The sequence below is a fragment of the Struthio camelus genome, chromosome 5 (genome assembly GCF_040807025.1).
Source record: "Struthio camelus isolate bStrCam1 chromosome 5, bStrCam1.hap1, whole genome shotgun sequence".
Lineage (NCBI taxonomy): Eukaryota > Metazoa > Chordata > Aves > Struthioniformes > Struthionidae > Struthio > Struthio camelus.
The window spans coordinates 42,743,220-42,756,611 of record NC_090946.1 but is presented as its reverse complement, the minus strand read 5'-3'; the positions used below and the strand labels follow the sequence as shown (position 1 = coordinate 42,756,611).

The 13,392-nt window shown below is 38.4% G+C and overlaps 1 protein-coding gene across 10 annotated transcripts in view; it reads right to left on the bottom strand.

Moving 5' to 3' along the window:
• STARD9 (StAR related lipid transfer domain containing 9) overlaps window positions 1-13,392 on the bottom strand; it is a 115,575-nt gene that overhangs the window by 35,414 nt on the left and 66,769 nt on the right. For 9 of the 10 annotated variants that reach the window (XM_068945997.1, XM_068945998.1, XM_068946002.1 and 6 more), the window contains 8 exons: window positions 11,522-11,599; window positions 10,582-10,656; window positions 9,677-9,856; window positions 5,685-5,736; window positions 4,630-4,767; window positions 3,626-3,708; window positions 2,496-2,599; window positions 1,154-1,201 (listed from right to left, as the gene is read on the bottom strand). In XM_068945997.1, coding sequence (XP_068802098.1) covers window positions 1,154-1,201; window positions 2,496-2,599; window positions 3,626-3,708; window positions 4,630-4,767; window positions 5,685-5,736; window positions 9,677-9,856; window positions 10,582-10,656; window positions 11,522-11,599 — 758 coding nt within the window. The remainder of the gene's footprint in view (window positions 1-1,153; window positions 1,202-2,495; window positions 2,600-3,625; window positions 3,709-4,629; window positions 4,768-5,684; window positions 5,737-9,676; window positions 9,857-10,581; window positions 10,657-11,521; window positions 11,600-13,392) is intronic. The other variant, XM_068945999.1, reaches the window with a different exon arrangement.

Below are 13,392 nucleotides of genomic sequence, written 5' to 3'. Positions count from 1 at the left end.
CAACCCTTTTAAATGGGTCTGGTTTTGATCTCCACTTAGTTTTCTACTGCGGTACCCTGGACTCTAACGGACCTGCTCCTGGCTTTTTGTTCCAACCAGCACGGGAACAGAATCAGGCTTTATGTTCACATACAGGTGTGGCGTTAAGGCAATGACAGGAGCAAGAACTTGATTACCTCCTTACTTGTAGGGATACGGTCAAGCAATGATTGATGCTGTTGACAAGCATACGTATGTTTGTGGGCTGGCAGCAAGCGTTAGAAATCTGAACTGCTGGGGCTCTTCCGAGTACAGTACACGAGGTATGCAGTACGGTGACCTACACCTCTTTTCAAGGAAAGTTTCACGCTTGTACTTTCAATATTTGGGTTCAATGGTAGAAATTTGTTTTCTCTCTCCTTTTCCCAAATGTTTTAACATAAAATTAGAGCTCACACCCCATGAAATTCAACCCCATGAAAACGGACAAGAAAAATAATGTAAGCATACTGGCAGCACAGGAGGCAAGAGACTGTAAGCAAAGATTATCATAACATACAATGTTTACATGCTCTGAAATAAAAATTCCAGAAGAAAGCAAAATACCATCAGTTTCCTAATTAAAGAGCACTTAATCCTAGGTAAGCCCAACATTTTCTGAATGATTTTTGTGTGCAGCTGCTGTTTTGTTTTGTGGGGGGTGGTTTTGCACAGTGTATGACAAGACTTCATTTTCAGACTCTTCTATAATGCCATTTGCATCTCATCAAAAGAGAACCCAGTTCAATGAATTTTCAGTATTCTAATGGGTATTCAGTGTACCTACCACTGACATCAAATTTATTATATTTTAGGCTTTTGGCATATTCTAAATTGGTGGTAGTTTCAGTGTAAATCCTACTGTAGTTCTACCTCCCAAATACAGGTTACTCATGCTACAAAGGTGCAAACCATTTGCACAAGATCAAGCAGGAAAAAAGACCACAGTTGTAGAGACTTGTCTATAATTCACTGCAAGTATGGATTTTAGTTTCAGTGTAAAGCCAAATGAAAGCTTACAGCCTATTTGTATCTTCCCCTTGAGGAAATCAGTGTAGCAAAGGAGAAGGGAAAACTAGAGGGGTTAAAAAATTCAACCCAATTTAGACATGTTATCTTTAAATGATTGTCTTACCTTATTTCAGCAGAATATTTGTTTTCTTTATGGTTTGTACATTTCTGACTGTAAGCATAAAATTAATAAATTATAAAGAGGTTCAAAAAGAAGGCAAAAAAACTTTACTGAACACTATTACAGAGATGCTATTATAATTTCCAGCAGAGAGAGTCTCTAAGATGCAGCTTGCTAGGAGCTGGGAGAGCATAGCAGAAGAACTGTCAACTGTGTATGTGATGTGTGGTTATAGATATACACACACAGACACTTGCTTACCATGTTCTTGTATCCTCCTCTAAGCATCTCCTTCTGACAGAGGAGACACTGGGCTGGGTTGCATCTTTTTATTGATCAGCAAACAAGCACTCACTGTAGTCCATTTAGAGCTATATTACTGATTATAAAGTACCTCAGTCACACCTTTTAGTGCTTGACATTGACTTGTCTTTGCAAAGGCTACATATGTTGAAGGACCACTTATATCTCATTTTATTCTCATACGATAGATCTTAGGCTAGCTGCCTAGATTATAAGCAGTTCAGTCCCCTTCAAGAGCAAAACTACTTTTCCGGACAGAAACACAGGCTTACCTACACAGGCTACTGCAGGGCAAGACTAAGTGGACCAATTCAGTTTACTCTTGCCAAAAAACTGTTCAAGTGAAACAAAAGACTAGACTACTTCAGTAGTAGTAGTACTTCATAATGCTTTTCATTTTCAGTGAAGTAATCATTTGAAACCCTGTGACACTGGGTTGAGACACTGAATATAAGCCACTCTTCAACATTTTGGAAATGGTCTGTGCTTTTTTTTTTTTTTTTTAATTGAGAAGTAAATAAAGAGAATCACAATGGCCCTCTGCGATGAAGGGCTCAATATGGACTTGGGCTACAGGGAATTTATGATTAAATAAACCTTTCGAGTTCTACAACAAATTAAGAGGGGAACTGAATTGGTAATAATTACCTTCATATCCAGAAAAGCCCATTCTGTGCACTGAGGTAAGAACATTGTAAAAAACAGTAGATTATCTTGTAAACCAAAACAGCTATAAAGCAGATGCACAAACAAACGGAATTAAGACTGCCTGACAGTCTCAGCAGAGGCATTTCCTTGATTGTGCATCAATATTGACTGTACACCAATAAAAAAAAATTTGAGGTTTGTTGTTTGGATGTTATAAAGTTGTAAATTAATCAGTTGACCCATGCATTTTCCCGGACACTTATTTTCTTCTAAACAGTTGAAAACACGATGAGACCTATTCTGTGTGCAATTCAGTTTTGTCTGAACCAAGTCTTGGTTCCAGACATTGTCCCATATGAGAAATAGTTTTTTTTTTTTTTTCCCCCCAACTTACTTTTCAAGAGAAGAAGGGAGATAGTGAGGAGAACGGGTGAAATTTCCATCCAAGTTAAGCCAGTCCAAAGTTCCACAGCTCAGAAGAGGTGGGGGCTCAGTAAGCTACAAAACACACAAGACGAGAACAGGAAGAACAAAATACCACAGCAACCCAGGAACTTCCAACTTATCATAGTACCACTGTTGCTGCATGCAGTGCTGTGTAATATGCATGATACCTCCCATGTGATTTTACAATCTCATTATAGTTCTGCTTAGTCTTTGCTAATTTGCAGAATTATTAAATATTTGCTACTGAGTACACCTCTTCTTGCAGCTCTGTTATAATGTGCTACGTTTCATTAATCAAGACATAAAGAACAAAGGCAAGTCGAAGCTAAGCATTTTATCTCAGCTACAAAAGTGAATACAAAAGGACAGCTGAGCAAAAAGTGTGAAATGTCATTATGCGATAATCTGTTTAAAAAGGAAGTTTCTTGCCAATATCACTTGGCAACATGACAAGGTAAAGAAAACTTACATTTTTAAGTGAGATTTTTAATTATGCATGCCAATCATTTTATCAAATGATCTAATTTTGTTTTGAAACATTATTCAACTAGCTGACCAAATAATATCTTACAGCAGTTAGCTCCTGTGATTAATATACCAAAAAATATTTTATTTATTTCTGATGTAGGCAACAACTAAACTCTTTCAGGGATAATAACACTCAGGCACTTAATCCCGTAAATTCTCCATTTCTTCTAGGACACCTCATTCTGGATGCTGAAATGATAGTGCAAAGAGGATCATTCAGAAAATTATCAAGTGTGGAAAGATTCTAAATTGGTCTTTTCACTGCAGCCTTTCTGTTTCAATCCCCTTGTAGTCATGACTAGAAATAGGAAACACTAAATTATTCAAGGGATCTGCATTATCTTGTGCTAAGCACATCCGAAAGAAGCAATAGTGTCCTCTCACAAAAGGTTTAGTGTCATTACAGACCATTAGATGGAGGAAATGAAGCAAGTGAATATGATGATGTGAAGAGATATTATCTATATCAGGCTTGCTTTTAAGAGGGAAAATAATCAGGGAAATCAATGGAAGTAGTAGGAAAAAAATATTCAGAGCCTTAGAACTTACTGATCTCCTTTGTCGTAAGATGGCAGCTTCTGCTGGGTGGTTGAATCTAAATTTATGAACCTTGCCAAGGACAACAAGGGCCCCTGTAAACAGACAGCAACATTACTACAGAGACATAATTCATCAAACATTTAGCACAGCATACACTAAGGGGGCCTAGCAGATATACCAGAGGTTTCTACACTGTGAGATACAGACTACTAAATATTCAAGCTACTACAAAATAGTATGTTGAAAAAAAAATATTCTGATCAACAGCTTTCTGACAGACACAAAGCAGAGAACCGCTCTTTACAATTTGCCACTTATGCAGCAGTGCACTTATTTTTCAGAAATGACAGCATCCAAACAAACCAATTGTGGGAATCTCTGGTGTAACGTCTGCAAGTCCAACATAACTACTCAGTAAATCAGTAAATTCCCGGTCATACTAAAGACTGGCATGTCTTAATATCAAAAACATAACCAATCCATTGCTGAAAACTTGTTTTCACACCAGTGTTTTAAGAATCTGGATCACTGCAAGTTCCCAACAGCTGGAATTTTTTTGTTTCTTTTTAAATAACCTGAAAACATGCCAGCCTCATCCATTCACCGTGGCCTGTGACTCAGTGGCTGGTGCCCTCTACCTGAACTCATTATAAAGCAGAGGCCAAACCCATTTCAACCACGTAAGGTAACTGCCAAAAAAGCCCCGCCGGCGGTCTGCTGGCTCCACCACGTTCCACAGCGCTGCCTCTGACTGCAAGCCTTCGCTTTTCAGAAGGCTACAAATTACTGCTGCCAGAAGCGGTCTTAACGTCAATACCTGCGTCTTCATTTTGCTTTTTGTGGTCAGCTCATTTATTTGCTCTAGCTGTGGATCAAACCTCGTAGGGCTAGGCAGCAGCAGGAGACCGAAAGCTACGTTTCTGAGACCTGTATGAGCTCCGTAGGCCCTCGTCTCTAACTTGCAGAGGCAGGTGGATGATAATGCTCCATTCCACAGAAAAAGCAAGCCTTACCTTGCGACAAACGGCACGATCCTGTGACTTCGCTTCCATTTACAGTGCAGTGTGCACCCTGAACCGGTCGTAAAGTCACAATCCCACAGCTGTTGTCTATCATACAATGGTCCCTCTCAATCCACCGCCCCTGCAAAACTACAACGTACAGATTCTTTTTACTTCCTCTGCTGAAGGGGACGGGCTTGCGTTATTTTCCTCAGAGTGAAGTACCACGCGCTGTTTGACCATAGGACGGCACAGTCTGTATTTCCAAGAACTGTCTCCCAGCCAGGACGAGGGGAGCTAACTGTCTTCTCTGATTGTTAGCTCAGGACCAGTTCACAGAAAAAAAGGACTTGTTTGAAAATGCCTAGATTGCTCTTTCAAAGTATTTCTAGCTCTGGGAAGTTATAAGCTACTTTGTGATTTGCAAGCTGTTGTGCAAATTCTTTTATTGTGCTGAATTTTCTTATTGCTATTATGACATTATTTTAAAAGGTAATATTCTACTAACCCATTGGAAGAAGATAACCAAATTTAGCTGAATTAACCAAAGCTGAAACGCCTGAACATTTCCAGCTTTAATATGAAGTTTCACTCCCTGTCATCATTTGTGGCTCTTGAGATTCCGGCTGTTAAAATCAGGTCAGAAATGAAACAAAATAAAAGATAATCATAGTCATTTGGGTTTTAAATCTAAAATAATATGACAGAGGACAGTTGAAAAACATTTGTAATTTATCTTGAGCACCTGTGCCACTCATTTAGGATACGTCATAGCAAGATTAGGATTGCTGGACCAAGATATTTTTGTTGTGCTAATGTAGCACTTCACAAGCGTGAGAAAACTTCTAAACAGACGCCAGTCACTTTTAGGGACTTTCTGACCTCATAAGCAGCAACAAAAATTAACTGCAAGGTTTTGGCCAACTTAAACATTTATTCTCTTCTGCATACCTCCCTTTATAGGAAAAGCTGACAAATAGAAGCGCTACTTAGCTATTATACAAGACAAAACTCTCCTAGCTTGACCTTATTATATCATCAAATAATTTGTGATCTCATTCTCTTACCAATATCTTGATCTTGGTCTGAATCACTTCTTCCAATTTTGGTTGTTCCTTCCTAAAACAAGAAAAAACCCACCCCTCATTGAAAAGTCAGTTACCGAAAGCAAATTATACACAATGAGTAAAAAAGCTCTAGTCCAGCATCTTAGTAAATACGTGAAATAAATGATCTCTGACTGGATTGTTTAGAGCAAACTGTAGCTAACACTTCAACCTGTGCCCCTACAGTGACGCAATTGCTCTTTATCCTGCTGCTCCGTCAGCTTCTCCTATTGCAGCTCCAGGAGATGAAGTAACCCTCAGTGGATGATTTCTTGAACGCGCTTGAGACAAACGTTTTGAATGCGAATGTGTTTTGATGCTTTGAATTTCTAAGGTGAGCCTTGTTGTTAAGATAGAAAAGATGATTCTTTGTATAAATACCATTCAAAAAAAGGAGGCACAAAATGACGATTCAACTAATCAGTCTTTTTTAGATTCAGTAATAAAAAAAACAAAGTACAAAATAAAAATAAAAGAATTTCTGTTTAGGATAGGAACTATGTCACAGAATGTGAATTCTTCAAACTAACTACTATGAGAAAACTTTTTTTCCAAAACATAGATGCAATTACAAAAATATTGTCTTAGTGATTATAGATGTGAGAATGTTCTTGAGCATTTAATAAATTCACAGAAAAGAACTGCCTAGGAACAAAGATCTCAAGGACATGTAGACCAAAACCATATTGTGGGCCAGTGATGCAAGGGAGACTGTATTCTTACAGTGGACATAACAACAAAATAGAGTCATTAAAGCAAAACTATGAAAACAAACTACCAATAAAAGCAATGAAGTATGGCCTTCCCAGTATGTCCCATTACCAGTTCTGTCTTTTTCCTTAGGAAAACAAAGCCAGATCATTTCTCAGCTCTGAAGAGACATTATATTTGATTACTGTAAATCGATTATTGAGTAAACTAAAGTTTTGAAGCAAGTCTTTAAGTCATATAAAATTACGGTCACTAAACTACCTCATTTTTGTGTTACATTTAGAATAATTCAATATGCCCTCTTTACCAAGTATGTTATAACCTAGTTTTAAAGATGATGCAAGAATAATCATAAGCCTTAAGACTGGGAAACAGGAGGGTGTGGATTACTGGAAGTCCATGTAGTTACAGGTAATTATAGGTCAATCTCCACGGTTTCTTGGCATCAGAGGGGAAGGGAATAATTATCATTCAGTTCTTCACAGGGTTTGGATCTCTAAACAGTGGCAAACTGAAACAACTGACAGAGCCCTCTGCTACGAGCCCTGCTGAGACCCTTCCCTCCCCCAGGGGGAAGCCGAAAGTTGGGTTGTGCCCAGTGCCCCCCCTATCAAGCGGCATCTCAGATTAACATTCAGTGGACTCGGCCGCAAAATATCCACCTCGCTTGGCCACATCTTGTAGGAAAACTTCATGATTCATTTTGCTTTTGACTTACTTCGCACAGTCAACTGAGTTAGCACCAGGTATTTTACACAAGGAAAAATAAACCTACCCCCAAAACACCTCTTTATCCATCATCCTATTCACTAAGCAAAGAAATTTTTGTCCAGTGTGCTGAAATAATTCTCTGGTAATATAATTGAATTCAGAAGATTACATCACAGCATTATTTGCTCATGAAATTCGTAACAGTTGAATGCATCCCAATTAGTGGAGTGATCCCAGTTGGGTTTAAGCGCAACAAAACACTGCAATGGAGAGCAAGGGCACAGATAACATGCAAGTAAACTAATCTATGTTAAAGAAGAAAACAAAACAGAAATAGCTATAAATGAGACCTGCTTCAATTTCATTTTTAATGCTATTACTCTCCTAATAATTTAAATATGCTGAAAAGTGATACTCTTTCCTAATTTAATACTGAAAAAGTGAAAGACAGACAATTCCAATCAAATGATTGCATAGCTTCACCTTAACATCGGGAAGCACGTGTTCATTTATCTGTTGAAGTCCTTTTTATCTTGTTACCTTCTTTCGGCAGCATTTTCTGATGAAGGGAGGAATTCCCCAGGTATATTACAGAGCCATAGAGAGGGAGATTACTTCCTCCCTTCAGTTTTGGGAGTACTCCAACTTGCCAAAAAAAGTTGTCTTTTTCTAAACTGATAGAAACAAATGCCCAATTTTTAACTTATGCAAAGAAGTCAGTTAAATTATAGAGAAAATATTTACTTTTGTTAATGAAAGGCAGAAAAAAACCTGAGAACCTCAGAAAGAAAGGTTCTTTAAGCATAGACACAGCATTGATTAGTGCAATTAATACCATGGCATAACAAGAGAATAAAAGAGTAACACTGTTCATTCTACATGATCTGAAGACTGCTGCCACGTCCTCTCCCTAAAAGTACAAAACAGAGTGCTGTAATACGTTAAAGCCCTAGTACGTAAGGAGCTGCTAATGTTTTACCTTCTTGCTCTTCAGACTAAGGTAACAGACAACAGAGTCTAAAAGATGCAAAGCACAAAGAAAAGAAAAGGCAGCATCTAGGAGCAAAGAAAAAGAGGACAAAGATATTAGAGTGCAAAGAGACACTGGTTAATGACTTCAGAAGGTGGCTCGTCAAATCAGGTTTCGTTATTAAAATTAATATTGTTAAACAGCTTTAGGCATTGTTAAAGTTAGTATGTGAAAATATTTACTGCTTCCAAACTGGCACATGATGAAAAAAGTTTTAAGTAGTAGCAATTACCTTTAATAAATATTTAATGCTAATGTAGGATTGAGTAGTTCAAGTTGGATGTTTTTAAGCACTGACTGTTACTAGTTGATACCTAACAATTACCTGGTACAATTTCTCTGTGCTGGCCTGAGGAAAATCAGTAAAGTTTCTCTTTCAATTTAGTGAAGAATAGTGTGATTTCAATCTCAAATATTTGCTGCTACTTTTTAAACAGGAAAAAAACCAACCTGCAAGGTTCCTAAACTGTAACAAGTAGCACAGATCTTCAGTTTGGAGGAGGATCTTTTATTAATAGGCAGATACCTGATTTTCAATTATATTTTAACGGATTTTTTGCTCATGAGCGCACTTCTGAAGAGGTAGCCATCTATCATTCATTTTATATTAAATATCATCAATACCTTTATAACGACCTTTCATTTAAACAGTATCAATAAGTTAAAATCTAGTTTAGTGCTGATTTATTAAAAGAAAATCCCCCCAAAATATTTAAGCTAGCCACACATATCTGAAACTGAAACATGACAAAATACACATACGATGCTATGGAATTTTCTTGGTAAAAACCCTGCCTTGAATGAGCAGCTACAAAGCAAAAAGATTTCTATGAAGACATGATTTCTACCTGATCCTGGAAAACAGCCACTCAGATAGGATCAAAAGTAAGTAGCGTTCAAGCTTCGTAGCTGGAATGTACTTAGCAGGCCTGATAAGGTTAAAATAGCAGATTATAGAAATCATTGCCAAAGTGAGCTTGTCAAAGCTTACTATTATATGTGATCTACACCTGTGCAAGTATTCCAGTCTCAAGTATACAAACACTTAGCAAAATCTGGACCAGTATGTCTGGTATAGTTTAAGCACCACCCTTCCTTTACACACACACACACGAACACACTCTCACAAAAGTGATCTGTCCTTGTGTTTTGGGGGAAAAAAACTTTTCCCACATACATTTGGGGCATTTGGGCATCTACTTTGCTTACCATGCATTGTCAAATAGTTTTGCACATGCATTCATAAGAGGTCAACTTATTATTCCAGTCATCATGTTTTGCTTTGCATAAGTGATAGAGAACATCCTTCTTTTCCTCCGTTTTCATGTGTCCTTTTTTGCTGCTGTTTTCCTGTTTATGCATATATTTGTTGTTCTTGTGGACTGTGGCCCTTACTTTTTGATAGCTATTGGTATAACACTGCCTTAATTGCTCTCCGTTCCCAAAAGAAACATAGATTCTGAAATCAAAAGCAAAAATAAGACAAGTGATAATCTCTCACCCTGAGATGATAAAGCACCACTCCTGTACTGAGGATATCATCATCCATTGCCATTAGATGAGGTAAACTTGAATCTATTGTTACTCCAGCTTTTTCTTTGTTGATGTCTACACTGTATTCTTCCATGATGGCTTTTCTGTCTATCCACTTATTCGTCCAGTCTTTGGTCAGTTGTTCAATCTTAAAGGGAAAAAAAGTGAAACCGTTTTCTCTCCTGTTAAGTAGGTTAATTTTTCTCATACACAGACTTCCTCAGAAAGAACAGCTTTCCCCCCACATTACAATATACTCTTGCAAAATTATTTCATCAGCTGAAATCAGCTGAAATGCAGGTGTATTTCTGTGGCTACAGAAATAATCAGGTGAAAACGGTACTATCACTTAATGAAGCAGGTTTTGCCCATTGAAGACTTACTCCCAAAATATCAGAAAAATGTGTGATCATGCTAACTTCATGATTTCTAAACTAGGTATTTTGCCCGTCTGACAAGCTTAAGTAACATTTAAAATTAAGACGTTCAAAACCTCTCCAGGTTCATGATGATCAAAACTCCTTAATTCAGTGACTACATAATAATTTCCTTTAAATGAATTGGGGGAGTTTAAGCTTATAAGACAAAGGATCTGTATAATAAATTATCGTGATACAGACAGCTTTCAGACAAGGAATGGATTGAGCAGACTTACTGGGATACTGCCCACTGCATACTACTAAGGACACACGAGATGTTTATCACAAATTGGTAGAGAATGCCCAATATGCATTAAAGACGGCCGCTTTCTGCACATTCAGAGCAAACAGGGAAGGATTAGGATAAATACATTTTCACTGTGGTTTCAAAACTATGGCAATGCTACCCTAGTGGAGCAGGAGTGGGTTACAGCATCAAACAGATCATACACACCTTCATTTCATTCTGAAGAACCAACTCGGTCAGATTTCCGTCTCTGTCATCACTCCAAGAAGGACTAGAATTCCTCTGTGCAAACAACAATTACAGAGACCTGTGTGTTGGTTTCCTTATTCACAACTGGCAACCATGTACTGTCAGTCTCTATGACTTCAAGGAGATGAACTCGGGGGACGTAAAGACAAAATAGGCAGACATTTGATGCTGCCTTCTAAATTTGCTTGTGAACTGCTTTCCAGTTATTGCATGCAAGTCTTTGTGGAGAACTGGTGAGAGTGCATTAACAGAGAGACACTTCTGTGTAAATAAATCCTGGAGTCTAGTTCCAGTTTCTCTCAGAAAAATATACTCCCTATGGCATGGAAAGCCAATAAACTATTATTGTTCCAAATTTAAAAACGCAAAGAATGTCAGCTCTTGGAGAGCATCTTAGAGTTTGAGAGTCTTAGAGATACTCAAAATTTCTTGTGGGGGACAGCGCACAGGCAACCTGTACCTTCAAGCTACCCTCAAGGCCTGCTAGTTCACTTTTTTGGGGAAGGGGACTGCAACAAGTCTGGCAGGGAAATTACATTAATGACTAATGTTCTGCACCGTCTTGGTGCTCTATATCCCTACAAAGCAAATATTTCAAGGCATTTCTTGGCAGTAAAACCAGCTGATTCCACAAAATCAGCAGGGTTCATTCCACAAAGGGCAAGGAAGCCCTTTCTAATCATCACACAACAGCTTATACTTGGGATTATAATGCCAGAAAAAGGAGAAATGATAGAAAAGCACTTAACCTTATAGTCATTCTGAAATCACTCAAAGAGCAATGTAATTTCCCTCCAGTTACAATAAAGATGGAAAAGTAAACAGACAAGATGAAAGTGTGCTACTGCAGTTCCGTAGAGCACCACCACTTCTCCAGCTGGGAAGAGTTCAGACGTACCAGTTCAAAGCTCAGCAGCATCGTTTTTAACCTGTCGATTTCTTCGCGCAGTTCTCTGATCAGTTTTACATTCGCATCCTGAAACATTGAGATACAGACACTGGAAAAATCCAAAAGCCAGGAGCAGATGCATGTGACAGGAAATAAGAACAGGCAAACCTACAGCAATACTCCCCCCGTTGCTGGGACATACCGCTCAGGGGTAGGTGGCTCCTAGGGGTTTTCTCTTTTTCTCTCTTCTTTGAGCCCAGATCTAACACAACCCTTGTTCCCATCATCACAATAGCTGGGCACACCACTACTTTTATGAATTTTCACTACTTTTATGAATTTAACTTCAGTATAACTCCACGAGGTCAGAAAACACTGTTAATTCCATTTTGCAGGTGAGAAAATCAGGCTAAGTCAGAGCTTCACCAGCCACATTAGTAAAAGCTCTTACTAGTGATGCACAAAGCAGTTCCTGCCTGCTTGTGTGGAGGCGGATACCTCACTTCCAGAGTGAGCACCTCTGCACAGGCAGCTGCTGGAAGTTTGCAGATAGTTCAGGGAAACTCTCGAGTCAACTGTCTCTGTGCTGCCAGCAACAGTTTAGCTCAGGTCAGTTTGCCACCAGAAGGAGGCAGCTAGTTGAAGGGATGGAATTAAGTGTCTAGTATGGGGTGTGTGAGAGCACAGGGGACACAAGTTGAGATCCTGTTTTGAGAGGCTGAGAAGTTCTATGTAACAAGAGGCTGCGCCTAGAGGACTGTGTTTACTTGCATGTGGCCTGTCAGAGTCGAGAACTGCTGCTGCCAAAACTAAACACATGATTGCCATCACTACTAATGTGCAAAGACTATTCTTATAGGTGCTGGTGATACTGCTGCAAATTAAATTTGGGAAATCTTAGATTAGAAGGGTTTCTTTCTGCCCAAGATTTAATAGAGCATCTGTAGGAGGACAAATAAAAGGATAAAATCTTAGGGATCCAATTCATTTATCCAAGGATAAAATTTTTTTTGCATCCTGGCCAGACTTGATTTCCAAAGATCTAGAAGCTACTGGAATATTGTAAAATCTTCAGATAACTATAAATTACATAAAGTCTATCATGAAAGCACACGGTCCCAAAGAATGAAGTGCACTTTTAAAATAGAGAATGGGAATAGATAACTTGGAGTTTAATTCAGGGAGCTATACAAATAAAACTTACTCATAGAAGTCATCTTACTGAACTTCATGGTATATAGAAAAAGTAGAGGAGAAGGCTTTTAGAAAACCAAGGCCCTAAAGAACTTTGCTATAGTAAATATTGAGTCAAGTGAGAGAGATTCTGTATGAATACTCCAACTATGCTGTTGAACCAGAAGCTGTAAATCTGGTCTAACACAATGACATCTTTTGCTTTTCTACAGTGACCCCTAGTAAAGGGAACTAGTAAAGGTGTAAAGTCAAGTACTCAAAGATTAGGAAATGCTAAAATCAAGAATTTTTGTGAAACCTTAACTCAGTCTCCTTAAATGGATACACTGTGATTCAGTCCTTAAATTACACGATCACTGCAAAATTGCAGCCTCCTGCAAAGTGCAAGCTGAAGAATGCTCAACTAAAGAGCAGCAGTTCAAGAGTTTGACACTTCCAGTATGTGTGATCCCAGATTTTGATTACTATGCGCTCTTTGAACTTTGCTGCAAGGACAGAACAACACATTTCCCCATGGAATATTTTTTAGCTCTCATCAGGAAGCAGCAGGAATATTTTTAGTTCTCCTTACTACACTATCTAAGAACTCCACAACTGCTAATCAAACTATTTTGACGGTACATCTTTGATTAGGAATGTTCGTATTTTTCCTGTTCCATGAATGTGGAACAAAGGCTGGAAATGAG